Source organism: Echiichthys vipera, assembly GCF_963691815.1.
Source record: "Echiichthys vipera genome assembly, chromosome: 13".
Lineage (NCBI taxonomy): Eukaryota > Metazoa > Chordata > Actinopteri > Perciformes > Trachinidae > Echiichthys > Echiichthys vipera.
The window spans coordinates 30,312,135-30,329,634 of NC_139838.1; the positions used below are offsets into that span (position 1 = coordinate 30,312,135).

Sequence of the window (17,500 nt, forward strand, 5' to 3'; positions counted from 1 at the left end):
TGTCCTTTCAGAATAAACCCGAACTGTTCTTCTTCTTCTCTCCTGCTGACAGGAAGTGGCGAGCAGGACGATAAACTGCCAGGGGAAGTCTTCGCTGGAGGATTTTCTTCCTCGTCTTCTTCTTCTTCTGTCAGCAGAGCGGAAACACACTTCCTGTCACACCTGAGGAGAAACAGGCGAGAATGACGAGTCATTAAAGATGGCGTCCGTCCGTCAGGAGAACGCCGCCACGTCTGACCTCATGATCGAACCAACCACTCTAAAAATATTTCCCAGATCAGACACAGGGTTAATTACACCGCAGCCTACATTTCCCACAGTGCACCTGGGTGGGCAACAGCCTGTCACCTGTCTGAGCCTGATGACATCACTGTGACATCATCAGGACATCAGCTGTTTTCACAGACTGAGGAGGAAATAACTAATAATCTGTGTGTGTGTGTGTGTGTTTGTGTCAGTGTGTGTGTGATTGTGTGTGTGTGTGTGTGTCAGTCTGTGTGTGTGTGTCTCTGTGCCTGTCTGTGCCTGTCTGTGTGTGTGTGTCTGTGTGTGTGTCTGTCTGTGTGTGTGTGTGTGTGTGTGTGTGTGTGTGTGTCTCTGTGTGTGTGTCTGTGTGTGTGTGTGTGTGTGTGTGTGTGTGTCATCAGTCATTACTCAGCTAAACAAAGTTTCCCATGATGCTCCTCAGTGAGAAAACAACCCACAGGAGTTAAAACTTCCTGTTGACACATCAACAAGAGTTCAACCCCGACACACACACACACACACACACACACACACACACACACACACACACACACACACACACACACACACACACACACACACACACACACACACACACACACACACACACACACACACACACACACACACACACACACACACACACACACACACACACACACACACACAGCAGCTCAGCGTTTAAGCAGCTTTCTGCTTCCACAACAACTCCAGCCGGAGCTAAGCTAACATGCTAACACGCTAGCTGCTAGCTAACTGAGCTGCTGTTGCTTAAACTCCGGCGGCGGGAACAAAACACCGACGTGAACCGTCACGTGAGCACGAACAGTCGGTTAAGTAACACGCAGCTTACCGGCACCGGGAGAGGGACTGTGTGGAGTACGGGCATGCTAATGCTAACTGTTAGCTGTTTACATCTCCGCCAGCTCACGGGAGACCACGCCCACACACGGACACGTCACATATATGTACGCGGCCACGCCCACAACAGACCGGATTTAAAAAACATTAAAAAAACTTTTAATAAAAACAAAAAATAAACAAAATAATAATAATACAATTAATAATAATGATAATAATAAAAAAAATAAAAATGGAGACAATCATTCAGGCAACGTCACATCCGGTTAAAGTAGCCGTTAGCCACCGAGCTAATTCCGGTTTATGATTATTAAAAAACACTTAACTAATAAAGTAAACCCGCATTTTCCACCTGAGGTAAATCACAAACATGTAAAACAAACAAACTACATAAAAAAACATGTTCTGTCGCGACAACACAAAACTCTCATTAAAAATGTGTTTTTATAAGAATAATCTGCTCAAAATCACAATTTTAAACAACCAAGAGCTTGTTTATTTATTCATTTAAGCACTTTGACTGACACTGGTAATTCGGTGTACATGTGATGTCTAAACAAAGCATATTAAAGATAAATAACGTTTAACAGAACCGCAAAACTCCGATTAAAAATGCGTCAATTTAAGAATAATCTGCTCATAATCACACTTTTAAACACCCGAGAGCTTATTTATTAATACATCACATCTCTTTTGGTGACTCTGGTGAATTCGGCGTGCATGTGAAGCCCAACAGTGCATATTAATATTTAACATAGAGCTCAACTTTCAACACGAACGCAAAACTCTGATTAAAGTCGCGTCAATTTAAGAAGAATTTGATCATAATCATAATTTAAAACTGCCGGGAGCTTGTTTTTATTATACTTTTCATCTCTTTGGGTGACAATGATGAATTCGGTGTGAACATATTTTAAATTTAAATATCAACTTTAAACAGGAACGCGTTATTTTGACGCACTCCGGCGTCCGTAGTTAGTGTGACACGTCACCCGCGTGTTTCCGCTCATTAACGTGTTTTTATGACTTGGACTGAACTTGTTTACCTTCTCGCTGCAGCCGCGACTCAAACTCACTGCGTTAGATTTGACCTGCGGCGTAACTCTGAGGGGGCGGGGCCACGGCGACAGACCCCGCCCCCCGGAAGCAGCCGGTCCGTAAAACACATCTGTCCGTGAGGAAACAACGACGTTTAAAATTAATATTTTATTAAATATACATATGATGTTATTATGAAATGTATTTATAGAAGATTATTAATATATATATTGTTAATTTATATATTGTATAGTATTTTATACTGAAATGTATTTATGGAAAATTAATAATATATCTCATCTCATCTTCAGCCTCTGATCCTGGATCAGGTCTCAGGGGCAGCAGCTCCAGCCTCTGATCCTGGATCAGGTCTCTGGGGCAGCAGCTCCAGCCTCTGATCCTGGATCAGGTCTCAGGTGCAGCAGCTCCAGCCTCTGATCCTGGATCAGGTCTCAGGAGCAGCAGCTCCAGCAGGGGACCCCAAACTTCCCTTTCCCGGGCCACATTAACCAGCTCTAACTGGGGGATCCTGAGGCGTTCCCAGGCCAGTGTGGAGATCTAATCTCTCCACCTGGTCCTGGGTCTTCCCCGAGGCCTCCTCCCAGCTGGACGTGCCTGGAACACCTCCCTAGGGAGGCGCCCAGGGTTCATCCTTACCAGATGATCCTGAACCACCTCAACTGGCTCCTTTCAACGCAAAGGAGCAGCGGCTCTACTCCGAGTTCCTCACGGATGCTGATTTATTATTAATTTATGTATAGTTTGTTATACTGACATTTATTTATAGAAGATTAATAATATATATCATTAATAATTTACAATATAGTATAGTATGTTATACTGAAATAAATATACATATGATGTCTTACTGATTTTATATAGAAGATTAATATATAAATATATATATATATATATATATATATATATATATATATATATATATATATATATATATATATATATATATATATATATATATATATATGCACTGTTACTGAAATGTGTTTATCCCCAGATTAATTTATTTTTACTTTAAAAATGTTTTAATGAACATATGATGTATTAAACTGAAATGTATTTATAGAATATATATATATGTATATATATATATATATATTCATATATATATATTCATATATCATATTCATATATATGAATATATATATGAATATGATATATGTAAGTAAATATCTCATTGTTAAATAAAGTTTGTAATTAAAATAAAATGAAGTAATAATAATAATTAGGGTATTTTATTTTGAAGGTGTGTACCGGAAGCGTTGTGTCTTTCCCGCGGGTGGGTTTGCTGTCAGTTGGTTGTCAGTTAGCATGTTAGCATGTTAGCAGCGGTTCCCGGCGGACCGGGCTGTCCCCTCGGGTGTCCCCGGTGTGTGAGCGTCTCTGACCGGCCTGAGCTCTGAGGACGGACCGGCGGGAAAACATGGAACCCAAACAAGATGGCGGACACCAACCGTCACCTGCGCGCGGAGCCGCCGGAGCCGAGAAGAGAGGTTTGTGTTCGTTCATGGAGGCGGAAGTTCATCACAAAACACACTTCACTGACCCGGAGTCAGTGTTTAGCGACTGACGTTTAAGTTTAACACGTTTAATTCGGTTTTACAGCAGAGTCACGCGCTGATGACGCGCTGATGACGCGGCTCCTTCACGGAAACACAGGAAGTGTCTTTTAAACATTTAACAGCCGCCATTTTGTTTTTCCTTTGGGAATTTTGGATGAAAACTACATTTTTAGCGTCACAATAAAACATTTAACAGCGTTAATATCTTCATATTTCAGGTTTAGACCATAACCACACAGTAAATCACGTCATTCCCATTATTTTTAAATTAATTTAAAATATATTTTCAAGTTAAATCCATTAAAATGTTGATTTTTATTCAGACTGAACTTTTCTGACGTTATAACAAATTTATTTTTTCTTTATTTATTCTTTTACTTTCCCTCTTTATGATTAATTTCTTTTATTATTAAAACAAAACTCAACAAAATAAAATAAAGCAAAACTTAACTAAATCAAAATCAAATATAATAAAGACTTGATGAACCCCAAACAGATGCATCTTTCTGCTTTTGCATCGATTTTTCTCATTTTGCATCTTTGTGCTGGTTTTGTTTCCCCTCAGAGGAGCAGAGGGCTGATTACCCAGCAGCCCCTGCGGTGGAGATTAAGGTGGAGGAAGAGGATGGAGACGGCTGCGAGGAAGAGTCCCGTGAGGATCAGGGCGCCGTGACGTTATCGCAGCGAGCGAAGAAGGAGCATCGGTGCGACGAGTGCGTGAAGAGCTTCGACCGGCCGAGTCGCCTGAGGATCCACCAGAGGACTCACACGGGGGAGAAACCCTTCGAGTGCTCCCACTGCCACAAGCGCTTCAAGAGTAAATCCATCCTGTCGTCTCACCTGAGGACGCACGGCGGCGAGCGCCGCTTCTGCTGCCACGAGTGCGGGAAGTGTTTCCTGCAGAGTCAGGCGCTGGTGGAGCACCTGAGGACGCACACGGGCGAGCGGCCGTTCACCTGCAGCTTCTGCAGCCTGAGCTTCTCCTCCAACAGCCACCTGCAGCGCCACCTGCTGGTGCACACGGGCGAGCGCCAACACCAGTGCGTCCAGTGCGGCAAGTGCTACAAGAGGAAGGAGCACCTGAGCGGCCACATGCGCGTGCACAGCGGCGAGCGCCCGTTCCGCTGCAGGGACTGCGGCCGCAGCTACAGGGAGCGAGGGCTCCTGCGCCTGCACATGAGGACGCACACGGGCGACAGCAAACGCCACGCCTGCGCCGTCTGCGGCCTCGGCCTGGTGTCGGCCAATCACCTGCAGAGGCACATGGGGACGCACGGCGGCGAGCGGCCGCACCGCTGCCCCGACTGCGGCAAACGCTTCGGCAGGAAGGACAAGATGGCGGAGCACATGAGGGTCCACACCGGAGAGAAACCCTACCAGTGCCCCCGCTGCACGCTCAGCTTCAGGTGGAAGGCGGCGCTCAACGCTCACAGCCACGCCCACCACGAGGAGGAAGAGCAGCTCTGATTGAACGACCAGGACGTCTGACATTTAACAGAACGCGGCGCAGAGGAGACGTAACGCCCTTTCAAAATACTACTTCCTGTGAACCTTTAACCGTCACTTCTTTCTTCCGTGAGACACTTTTGGTCGACAGGAATTGCAGCGGCACGAGCGCCGCTGCGTTTCCTTCGGTGAACGACTGAAGTGACGGTGGATCGACTGTTTAAATAAAGCTGCGTTTGTATAATAATAAATAAACGAGCTCTTGATGTTGATGATGCGTCTGTTTGTCTGTTCGTCTCCGCACCTTTAAAACATTTCCTCTTCCTGTTGATCGTTGTTCGTCCGTCAGCGTTTGTGCTTGAAATCCTCAAACTGTTTGAATCTTAATGTTGTTTGAACTTTTCTTTCACAACAAACATCAAAAGAATAGAAAAGTTAAACGTCGTTTCTGGTGACGGACTCAGTTTGAGTCGTTCACAGCGTGAAAACGACTTTGATGCACATTCCTGCTGAAGTGAAATAAACTTAAAAGTGCTTGAGTTTGACCTCGACCTTTGGTTTTGCATCTATTTTTACTCATTTTGCATCTTTTTGTGCTGGTTTTGCATCTATTTTTAGTCATTTTGCATAAATGCATAAACGTTCTCTCATAACTTCTGCAGTAAAGTAAAAATTCGTCCCTTTATTCTTTTATTTTGGCGGGTTTTTATCGGTCACTCTTTGAGGGCAGAGAACCTTTTGGACGCTGTTTTGCAGAACGCTCTAAAGAAGCCGTTGCTGTTCTGCGGCGTGCTCCGCCTACACGTGCTCCGCCTACACGGACTCCACCGTCTTCTTCACGCAGCGCTCGCTCCGCTCCACGGCGACATCACAGTCGTTCTTCTCGTGGCAGAGCGTCTTTTTCAGGGCGCTGACGTCACCGAGGGAGGTTTTCAAAGGCAGGTTTTTCAGGATCTGCTTCACCAGCGCCGTCACCTGATTCAGTCCTGCTCGCCGCTCTTCTTCAGGTGCAGCTGCGGCTCCGCCCCCGGGGGCTGCACGACGCTCCGTGAGCGCCGGCAGGACTCCTTCGATCTGCCTCATCAGGTCACTGGCGAGGTCCGTCTTCCTCTCGTGGTGATGCGTCTCGTGGTCGAGCCAGCGCCACAAAAACTCCATGAAGCGCTCGACCTCCGTCTGGATCCGGAGCGTGAAGAGCGCCTTGGATCTGTCGATGGTCAACTGCATCAGGTGATGAAGGATGACGTCGACCAGCTCCTCTGCGGTGACGGCGTTCAGGCCGTTGGAAATGTTCCTGGCGATTCTCCCGTAGAGGCAAAGGTCGGCGTCCTCCGTGGCGTCTCGTTGCTTCAGACGGTCCTTTGTTGCGATCATGTCCTCCACCAGAGCGGCGACTTCCTGCAGCAGCAGCGTCCAGGACTCTTCAGGCGTCGGGAAGCACTTGAGTCTGCAGCCGAGACCGGACACGAGTCCGAGGACGACCACCTTCGAAAACCTGAGGACGAGGAACGCCTGGACTTTCCCCGTCAGCTCTCTGCGGCAGGACTTCCTCCTGGCGTCTGTTTCGGACTCGTCTCCGCGGGCGCCGTCCGGTCCGAACTCCTCCACGACGAACCGAGCGATGTCAATCGCTGCGTCTCCGGCGTCCTCTGCGCCGGTGAAGCGAAGGAGACCGAGCTCTTTCTCTGACAGGTCCTCGCAGACGGCGAGGACGCTGAAGACGCTCGCCCGCTCCTCCAGGATCTTCTTCACGGCGGTGGCGGTTTCAGCGGCGAAGGCGTTTCTTTGTCTCCTCTTCGGCGGATCCATGACGGCGTCTCTTCCGAGGAAGAGTGAAGTTTGTTTTATGGTTTAAGAGAAGTCAAAAAAAAACATTCTGAACTCCGCCCCCAAACTCTGAGCCTAGCAACCGTTACTAGGGAAGCTGTTTGTTCTGCCTCTGATTCAAAAGAACGACTCGACTAGAGAGTGAATGAAGAGAGGGAGCGCCGTTCTGTCTCCGTCCTCGTTTAGAGTTTATCCCTCCAGGATCCTGGAGAGTGCAGAGCTGGTCCTGGTCCAGGTCCAGGACTGGATCCACCTGGTTCCTCTTCAGTCTGAGGTTCTACAGGACCAACCTCCTTTCCAGCACCTTGGAGTCGACTTCACCAGGGAGGCTGAGGAGTGTGATCCCCCTGGAACTGGCTCACACCCTCTGGTCCCCCTTTCTGAACAGGAACCACCACCCCGGTCTGCCACTCCCTCGGCACCGTCCCAGACTTCCACCAGTGTGTCAGAGACGTGTGGACCAGGACCAGGACCAGGACCAGGACCAGGACGGCCCCTCCAGACCCAGAGCTTTCAGCATGTGTGGATGCAGCTCATGGATCCTGGGGCTTTGCCTCTGTGGACTTGTTTCCTTCCTCAGTGACTTCTGTCAGAGATGTTGACGATGATCCCCATCAGCCTCCAGCTCTGCCTCTACAAAAGAGGGCGTGTTGGGCCCATTCAGGACTTCCTCAGAGTCCTTCCACCGCCCCATGACCTCATCAGCTGAGGTCACCAGCGTCCCGTCCTTACTGTGAACAGCTTGGACGGTTCCCCGTGTCCCCCTCCTGAGGTGCTGAATGGTGGTCCAGACGCACCTCGGTGCCCCCCAAAGTCCTTCTCCAGGACTTCTGTGAACTCCTCCCACACCCGCTGCTTTGCCTCTGACCCAGCAGAGGCTGCAGCCCTTCAGACCTGTGGGGACCTCAGAACCACCTCCGGAGTCTTCTGGGAGACCAGATCCTGAAGGCCTCCTTCTTCAGGGGGACCCCTGACCCCCGGGGTCCACCACGGTGGTCCAGGGTCCCCGCCCCTTGAGGCACCTAAGACCTTGAGGCCACAGCTCACCGCTGCAGCTTCAGCAGTGGAAGCTTTGAACATCGGCCGCTCCGGTTCGATGCCCCCAACCTCCACAGGGACGCCAGAAAAGCTCCTCCGGAGGTGTGAGTTGAAGGTCTCTGGGACAGGGGCCTCCTCCAGACGGTCCCAGTTCACCCGCACTACTGGTTTGGGTTTACCCGGTCTGTCCAGAACCTTCCCCATCCTCTGACCCACTCATCCCCAGATGGTGATCAGCTGACAGCTCTGCCCCTCTCTTCACCCGAGTGTCCAAAACATCCGGCCTCAGATCAGATGAGACCATCACAGACTGGATCCTGGACCTTTGGCCTAGTGTGCTCTGGAACCAGGTCCACTTCTGAGCCTCCTTCTGTTCCAACATGGTGTTTGTTAAAGAGGATCCAGGACCAGCACACAAGTCTAACACCAGACGCTGGGGTTTAGATCAGGGAGGCCGTTCCTCCCAATCAGCCTCTCCAGGTGTCTCCATCGTTGCCCACGTGGGCGTTGAAGTCTCCCAGCAGGACTCTGGAGTCCCCTACTGGAGCCCCATGCAGGACTCCATTCAGGGTCTCCAAGAAGGCCCCAGACTCTGAACTGCTGTTCGCTGCATCTGCACCAACAACAGTCAGAGTCCCCCCCCCACCACCCGCAGGCGTAAGGAGGCCACCCTCTGGTCCACCGGGGTGAACTCCAACACCGCGGCGCTCAGCCGGGGGTTTGAGAGTCTCCCCACACCCGCCCGGCCCCTCACACCCTGGGCCCCTCCAGAGAAGACCAGGGTCCAGCCCCTATCCAGGAGCACGGGTCCAGATCCAGACTGTGTGTGGAGGTGAGCCCCCCCAGATCTAACTGGGAGCTCCACCTCCCTCACAAGCTCCGGCTCCTTCCCCCACAGAGAGGAGACGCTCCACGTCCCCAGAGCCTCTGCTGCCCGGGTCTGGACCCTCCAGGCCCCTCACCCTCACTGCCCCCCGTGCAGCAGCGCCCCGACCCCAGAGGGTCCTCCTGTGAGGGGGGGGCCCACAGGATGAAGAGGGGGGAGGGGCCAAACAAACAACAATCAGAGTTTTTCTTAAATTAATTAAAATATGTATTTTATAAAAGTTAAATTCACTCAAACACAATGAGAGTAAAATAAAGTGTGTGTTGATCTTAAATCCGTGTGTTTGTGACTGGAGTTTGGTTCTTTGGCGGCGCCGGTTTCACTCAAACGACCGTTGGAACAAACTCGACTCGTCTCCAGTTTCACTTCAACTTGCCACACACACACACACACACACACACACACACACACACACACACACACACACACACACACACACACACACACACACACACACACACACACACACGAGTGTTCACGTGTGTGTGTGTGTGTGCTCAGCAGGTAAGAACACGCTGCTGCTTCCACGCCTGCTTGCACAGTCATCGTCTCCATGGTAACAGGGCCGGGCCCTCGCCACACCTCGCCGTCCTGTTGGCTGAGAGTTGAGACAGACAGGTGAGGTGTCGGCGTCCAGAGTGAAGGTCTCACTGTCTCACCTGTCTCCCCTCACCTGTCTCACCTGTCTCCCCTCACCTGTCTCACCTGTCTGCGGAGCTTCCTGTCGTCCTGACCGTGAGTCTTAAATCTTTTATATCTTCGTCTGAAACACTTTAGTTTGTCTCCTCTGTGACGTCGGCCCGTCAGATAAGAGCTGTGGACGAACACGGGCGGCTCCAGAGACACCGGGGCCCCGGGCCGGGGAGGGGCCCCGGGCCGGGGAGGGGCCCCCAGCCCGTCGACACAGGAGCAACACACTCGACTCATTTTCTGTCACTTTGTCTTCATTTAACATCTGTTTTTAGTCATTTAGCATCTTTTTGTGGTGGTTTTGCATCTATTTTTACTCATTTTGCATCTTTTTGTGGTGGTTTTGCATCTATTTTCAGTCATTTTGCATCTTTTTGTGCTGGTTTTGCATCTATTTTTAGTCCTTTTGCATCTTTTTGTGCTGGTTTTGCATCTATTTTTAGTCATTTTGCATCTTTTTGTGCTGGTTTTGCATCTATTTTTAGTCATTTTGCATCTTTTTGTGCTGGTTTTGCATCTATTTTTAGTCATTTTGCATCTTTTTGTGGTGGTTTTGCATCTATTTTGAGTCATTTTGCATCATTTTGTGCTGGTTTTGCATCTATTTTTAGTCATTTTGCATCTTTTTGTGCTGGTTTTGCATCAATTTTAGTCATTTTGCATCTTTTTGTGCTGGTTTTGCATCTGTTTTTAGTCATTTTGCATCTTTTTGTGCTGGTTTTGCATCTATTTTTAGTCATTTTGCATCTTTTTGTGGTGGTTTTGCATCTTTTTTTAGTCATTTTGCATCTTTTTGTGGTGGTTTTGCATCTATTTTTAGTCATTTTGCATCTTTTTGTGGTGTTTTTTTGAGAGCAGGAGGAAGAAGAAGAAGAAGAAGAAGAAGAAGAAGAAGAAGAAGAAGAAGAAGAAGAAGATGGCGTCCAGAGAAGAGGAAGAGGACGAAAGCTTCAGGTCAAAGCGATAAAAAGTCACATTATTATTAGTTATTAAAGCATATATATAAATATATAAATCATAATTCAGACAAACGTAAATTTGTTCTTAAGAGAAATGATCTGGAATAAAAACGTCTCAGTGTTTGTTTGTGTTCAGGTCGCCGACGACGACAACAACAACAAACATGGCCGATCCTCAAACAGGTGAAAGATGTGATTCAAACTCACTCAGTTTCATTATTAATGTTTTTATTAACGTTGTTTTTACTTTAATCATCATATTTAATATTCTGCTCCTCGTCCTCAGAGGAACCCGCTGATGTCACAGGAAGCTGCGTTACCGTGGCAACAGCAGGTGCGAGCGTCCGACCGTCAGGTGAAGACGTTTGATTTCAATATTTCACTGAAAACAGGAAAAACATTAACGATCATGATGAATGTGTGACCTCACTTCCTGTCTGTAGCTCCGCCCAGCAGCCTGCCGCTGACACGACCAACGAAGAAGAAGAAGGTCCTGGTGGCGCCGGCGCTCAGTCTGTCGCTGGGTAAGAAAACATGAACATCACTAATTATGAGAACCTCTCCGGGACCCGCCCCCTCATGGTGGTTCAGGTCTGAGTCCCTGTGACCCTGAGGGCTGTGGTCTGGACCCGTCCCCTCATGGTGGTTCAGGTCTGAGTCCCTGTGACCCTGAGGGCTGTGGTCTGGACCCGTCCCCTCATGGTGGTTCAGGTCTGAGTCCCTGTGACCCTGAGGGCTGTGGTCTGGACCCGTCCCCTCATGGTGGTTCAGGTCTGAGTCCCTGTGACCCTGAGGGCTGTGGTCTGGACCCTGGTGCTCCTGGTCTCCCATGGCAGAGTGGTCTCAGGCGAGGGGCCGGACTAAGAACGCCTCACAAAGACTCTACGGACAAACCAGGAAGAGGAGGAGAGACCCTGCCCGGAGGAAGACCGGACCCACTCCTGGATAGGGGTTGGACCCTGTTCTTCTCTGGAGGCGCCGGACGGGTGTGAGGAGACTCCTTTGTGTTGGAAGGAGCCAGTTGAGGTGGTTCAGGATCATCTGGTCTGGATGAACCCTGGGCGCCTCCCTAGGGAGGTGTTCCAGGCACGTCCAGCTGGGAGGAGGCCTCGGGGAAGACCCAGGACCAGGTGGAGAGATTAGATCTCCACACTGGCCTGGGAACGCCTCAGGATCCCCCAGTTAGAGCTGGTTAATGTGGCCCGGGAAAGGGAAGTTTGGGGTCCCTGCTGGAGCTGCTGCCCCCGAGACCTGATCCAGGATCAGAGGCTGGAGCTGCTGCCCCTGAGACCTGATCCAGGATCAGAGGCTGGAGCTGCTGCCCCTGAGACCTGATCCAGGATCAGAGGCTGGAGCTGCTGCCCCTGAGACCTGATCCAGGATCAGAGGCTGGAGCTGCTGCCCCTGAGACCTGATCCAGGATCAGGGGCTGGAGCTGCTGCCCCTGAGACCTGATCCAGGATCAGAGGCTGGAGCTGCTGCCCCTGAGACCTGATCCAGGATCAGAGGCTGGAGCTGCTGCCCCTGAGACCTGATCCAGGATCAGAGGCTGGAGCTGCTGCCCCTGAGACCTGATCCAGGATCAGAGGCTGGAGCTGCTGCCCCTGAGACCTGATCCAGGACCAGAGTCTGGAGCTGCTGCCCCTGAGACCTGATCCAGGATCAGAGGCTGGAGCTGGTCCCCTGAGACCTGATCCAGGATCAGAGGCTGGAGCTGGTGCCCTGAGACCTGATCCATCCGTTCTTCTTCTTCAGGTCGCAGCGACTCGGCGCTTTCAGACGACTTCCCGCCGACCTTCCTCTCGCCGTCGGCCGACGATGACACGGCGCTGGACTTCGACCTGGACGCCATGGAAACGCCATCGGACTGCGGCTCGCTGCCGTTCCCCATGTTCGACCTGGAGGGTGAGAGGTCAAAGGTCACAGCTGCGTCCGTGTCCATGACCTCTGATGACATCACACCCTTGTTTTCTTTTCTCAGACGACATGCGGCGTCTGGGCGTGGCGTCCCGGCGCCGCAGAGCGCCCGAGCCCGGCCTGGGGGCGGAGCCAGGCGAGCTGGACGGTCTGGAGCGGGAGGACGTGGTCGACGCTCAGGGCACCAGGTGGCGCCGCTTCACCACGGGCGACCCGCCGCAGGAGAGCCGGGTCAACATGAGCGTCCTGCAGCCGTACCTCAGGGTGCTGTCCCACGGAGGTGTGTGTGTGTGTGTGTGTGTGTGTCTGTGTGCGTGTGTGAGTGTGTGAGTGTGTGTGTGTAAACAGCTCCTCTGTCGTCTCTCAGGTTACTATGGAGACGGCAGCAATGACATCATCGTGTTCTCTTCCTGTTACCTGCCGCACAACAAACTGGAAAATTACCAATATGTGATGAACAACCTGTTCAGGTGGAGGCTCCTTTATTTTATTATTGTATTATTTATATTTTATTTAATTTAATTTATTTTAAATGGTTTTTTTTATGTTATTTATTGTAATTATGTTTCACGTGTGTGTGTGTGTGTGTGTGTGTCTCACCTGTGTGTGTGTGTGTGTGTGTGTCTCACCTGTGTGTGTGTGTGTGTGTGTGTCTCACCTGTGTGTGTGTGCGTGTGTCTCACCTGTGTGTGTGTGTGTGTCTCACCTGTGTGTGTGTGTGTGTCTCACCTGTGTGTGTGTGTGTGTGTCTCACCTGTGTGTGTGTGTGTGTGTCTCACCTGTGTGTGTGTCTCACCTGTGTGTGTGTCTCACCTGTGTGTGTGTCTCACCTGTGTGTGTGTGTGTGCGTGTGTCTCACCTGTGTGTGTGTGTGTCTCACCTGTGTGTGTGTGTGTGTGTGTGTGTGTGTGTGTGTGTGTGTGTGTGTGTGTGTGTGTGTGTCTCACCTGTGTGTGTGTGTGTGTGTGTGTGTGTGTGTGTGTGTGTGTGTGTGTGTGTCTCACCTGTGTGTGTGTGTGTGCGTGTGTCTCACCTGTGTATGTGTGTGTGTGACCTTGTTCAGGTACGTAGTGGGGACCCTTGATCTCATGGTTGCAGAAAACTACGTCATCATTTATTTTTGTGCTGGAGGGAGAAAAGAAAAACTGCCGGGAATCAGCTGGTTACGGGAGTGTTACACCACCATCAACAGGAAGTACGTCACTACTCACATCATTATTAACCACCATCAACAGGAAGTACGTCACTACTCACATTATTAACCACCATCAACAGGAAGTACGTCACTATACACGTTATTATGAACCACCATCAACAGGAAGTACGTCACTATACACGTTATTATGAACCACCATCAACAGGAAGTACGTCACTATACACATCATTATGAACCACCATCAACAGGAAGTACGTCACTACACACCTCATTATGAACCACCATCAACAGGAAGTACGTCACTATTCACATCATTATTAACCACCATCAACAGGAAGTACGTCACTACTCACATTATTATGAACCACCATCAACAGGAAGTACGTCACTATTCACATTATTATGAACCACCATCAACAGGAAGTACGTCACTACTCACATCATTATTAACCACCATCAACAGGAAGTACGTCACTACTCACATTATTAACCACCATCAACAGGAAGTACGTCACTACACACATTATTAACCACCATCAACAGGAAGTACGTCACTACTCACATTATTAACCACCATCAACAGGAAGTACGTCACTATTCACATTATGAACCACCATCAACAGGAAGTACGTCACTATACACATTATTATGAACCACCATCAACAGGAAGTACGTCACTATTCACATCATTATTAACCACCATCAACAGGAAGTACGTCACTATTCACATTATTATGAACCACCATCAACAGGAAGTACGTCACTACTCACATCATTATTAACCACCATCAACAGGAAGTACGTCACTACTCACATTATTAACCACCATCAACAGGAAGTACGTCACTACTCACATTATTAACCACCATCAACAGGAAGTACGTCACTGTTCACATTATTATTAACCACCATCAACAGGAAGTACGTCACTACTCACATTATTAACCACCATCAACAGGAAGTACGTCACTATACACATTATTAACCACCATCAACAGGAAGTACGTCACTACTCACATTATTAACCACCATCAACAGGAAGTACGTCACTACACACATTATTAACCACCATCAACAGGAAGTACGTCACTACTCACATTATTATGAACCACCATCAACAGGAAGTACGTCACTATTCACATTATTATGAACCACCATCAACAGGAAGTACGTCACTACACACATCATTAACCACCATCAACAGGAAGTACGTCACTACACACATCATTAACCACCATCAACAGGAAGTACGTCACTATACACATTATTATGAGCCACCATCAACAGGAAGTACGTCACTACTCACCTCATTATTAACCACCATCAACAGGAAGTACGTCACTACTCACATTATTAACCACCATCAACAGGAAGTACGTCACTATACACATTATTAACCACCATCAACAGGAAGTACGTCACTACTCACATCATTATTAACCACCATCAACAGGAAGTACGTCACTACTCACATCATTATGAACCACCATCAACAGGAAGTACGTCACTATACACATCATTATGAACCACCATCAACAGGAAGTACGTCACTACTCACATTATTAACCACCATCAACAGGAAGTACGTCACTACTCACATCATTATGAACCACCATCAACAGGAAGTATGTCACTACTCACATTATTATGAACCACCATCAACAGGAAGTACGTCACTACTCACATTATTAACCACCATCAACAGGAAGTACGTCACTACTCACATTATTAACCACCATCAACAGGAAGTACGTCACTACTCACATCATTATGAACCACCATCAACAGGAAGTACGTCACTACTCACATCATTATGAACCACCATCAACAGGAAGTACGTCACTATACACATTATTAACCACCATCAACAGGAAGTACGTCACTACTCACATCATTATGAACCACCATCAACCGGAAGTACGTCACTACTCACATCATTAACCACCATCAACAGGAAGTACGTCACTACACACCTCATTATTAACCACCATCAACAGGAAGTACGTCACTACTCACATTATTATGAACCACCATCAACAGGAAGTACGTCACTGTTCACATCATTATTAACCACCATCAACAGGAAGTACGTCACTACTCACATTATTAACCACCATCAACAGGAAGTACGTCACTATTCACATCATTATGAACCACCATCAACAGGAAGTACGTCACTACTCACCTCATTATGAACCACCATCAACAGGAAGTACGTCACTACACACATTATTATTAACCACCATCAACAGGAAGTACGTCACTACTCACATCATTAACCACCATCAACAGGAAGTACGTCACTACTCACCTCATTATGAACCACCATCAACAGGAAGTACGTCACTACTCACATCATTATGAACCACCATCAACAGGAAGTACGTCACTACTCACCTCATTATGAACCACCATCAACAGGAAGTACGTCACTACTCACATTATTATGAACCACCATCAACAGGAAGTACGTCACTACTCACATTATTATGAACCACCATCAACAGGAAGTACGTCACTACTCACATTATTAACCACCATCAACAGGAAGTACGTCACTACTCACATTATTATTAACCATCAACAGGAAGTACGTCACTACTCACATTATTATTAACCACCATCAACAGGAAGTACGTCACTACTCACATTATTATGAACCACCATCAACAGGAAGTACGTCACTATTCACATCATTATGAACCACCATCAACAGGAAGTACGTCACTATTCACATTATGAACCACCGTCAACAGGAAGTACGTCACTATACACATTATTATTAACCACCATCAACAGGAAGTACGTCACTACTGACATTATTATTAACCACCATCAACAGGAAGTACGTCACTACTCACATTATTATGAACCACCATCAACAGGAAGTACGTCACTACTCACATTATTATGAACCACCATCAACAGGAAGTACGTCACTATACACATTATTATGAACCACCATCAACAGGAAGTACGTCACTATACACATCATTATTAACCACCATCAACAGGAAGTACGTCACTGTTCACGTTATTAACCACCATCAACAGGAAGTACGTCACTACTCACATCATTATGAACCACCATCAACAGGAAGTACGTCACTATTCACATTATGAACCACCATCAACAGGAAGTACGTCACTATACACATTATTATGAACCACCATCAACAGGAAGTACGTCACTATTCACATCATTATTAACCACCATCAACAGGAAGTACGTCACTATTCACATTATTATGAACCACCATCAACAGGAAGTACGTCACTACTCACATTATTATTAACCACCATCAACAGGAAGTACGTCACTACTCACATTATTATGAACCACCATCAACAGGAAGTACGTCACTACACACATCATTATGAACCACCATCAACAGGAAGTACGTCACTACTCACATCATTATTAACCACCATCAACAGGAAGTACGTCACTGTTCACATCATTATGAACCACCATCAACAGGAAGTACGTCACTATTCACATTATTATGAACCACCATCAACAGGAAGTACGTCACTACTCACATTATTATGAACCACCATCAACAGGAAGTACGTCACTACTCACATTATTATGAACCACCATCAACAGGAAGTACGTCACTACTCACATCATTATGAACCACCATCAACAGGAAGTACGTCACTACTCACATCATTATGAACCACCATCAACAGGAAGTACGTCACTACTCACATCATTATGAACCACCATCAACAAGAAGTACGTCACTACTCACATTATTATGAACCACCATCAACAGGAAGTACGTCACTACTCACATTATTATGAACCACCATCAACAGGAAGTACATCACTATACACATCATTATTAAC

General features: G+C 47.9%; 3 protein-coding genes across 7 annotated transcripts in view; 2 read left to right on the plus strand and 1 right to left on the minus strand.

Moving 5' to 3' along the window:
• Positions 1 to 3,704, minus strand: part of mindy1 (MINDY lysine 48 deubiquitinase 1) — a 9,498-nt gene extending 5,794 nt beyond the window's left edge. Inside the window, exons 1-2 of one of the 2 annotated variants that reach the window (XM_083925568.1) lie at positions 3,624 to 3,704; positions 1 to 162 (exon numbers count right to left, since the gene is read on the minus strand). The exon at positions 1 to 162 is cut by the window's left edge and continues 609 nt beyond it. The gene's annotated coding sequence lies outside the window, so the exon portion shown is untranslated. Of the gene's footprint in view, positions 163 to 1,099; positions 1,191 to 3,623 lie in introns of those variants that run through there. The other variant, XM_083925567.1, reaches the window with a different exon arrangement.
• LOC310955638 (uncharacterized protein) lies at positions 3,442 to 5,296 on the plus strand. Its single transcript, XM_083925575.1, has 2 exons — positions 3,442 to 3,656; positions 4,291 to 5,296. The coding sequence occupies exons 1-2, from the start codon at positions 3,587 to 3,589 to the stop codon at positions 5,190 to 5,192; spliced, it is 972 nt and encodes a 323-aa protein (XP_083781701.1). The 5' UTR covers positions 3,442 to 3,586; the 3' UTR covers positions 5,193 to 5,296.
• A 4,226-nt stretch (positions 5,297 to 9,522) lies between these two features.
• The window catches only part of LOC310955637 (BCL2/adenovirus E1B 19 kDa protein-interacting protein 2-like), a 12,368-nt gene continuing 4,390 nt past the window's right edge, over positions 9,523 to 17,500 (plus strand). The window contains exons 1-9 of one of the 4 annotated variants that reach the window (XM_083925571.1): positions 9,523 to 9,657; positions 10,471 to 10,566; positions 10,708 to 10,754; positions 10,858 to 10,926; positions 11,015 to 11,095; positions 12,327 to 12,476; positions 12,553 to 12,768; positions 12,856 to 12,958; positions 13,552 to 13,683. In XM_083925571.1, the coding sequence (XP_083781697.1) occupies positions 10,529 to 10,566; positions 10,708 to 10,754; positions 10,858 to 10,926; positions 11,015 to 11,095; positions 12,327 to 12,476; positions 12,553 to 12,768; positions 12,856 to 12,958; positions 13,552 to 13,683 (836 nt within the window). In that variant the 5' untranslated portion in view covers positions 9,523 to 9,657; positions 10,471 to 10,528. Of the gene's footprint in view, positions 9,662 to 10,467; positions 10,567 to 10,707; positions 10,755 to 10,857; positions 10,927 to 11,014; positions 11,096 to 12,326; positions 12,477 to 12,552; positions 12,769 to 12,855; positions 12,959 to 13,551; positions 13,684 to 17,500 lie in introns of all 4 variants that reach the window. The other 3 variants (XM_083925574.1, XM_083925573.1, XM_083925572.1) reach the window with 3 other exon arrangements.

Excerpts from the sequence above, each read along its gene's own strand:
- LOC310955638 (XM_083925575.1), top strand. The coding sequence starts at position 3,587 with ATGGAACCCAAACAAGATGGCGGACACCAACCGTCACCTGCGCGCGGA. Across the intron at positions 3,657-4,290 it reads CGCCGGAGCCGAGAAGAGAG|AGGAGCAGAGGGCTGATTAC; the intron begins GTTTGTGTTCGT and ends GTTTCCCCTCAG.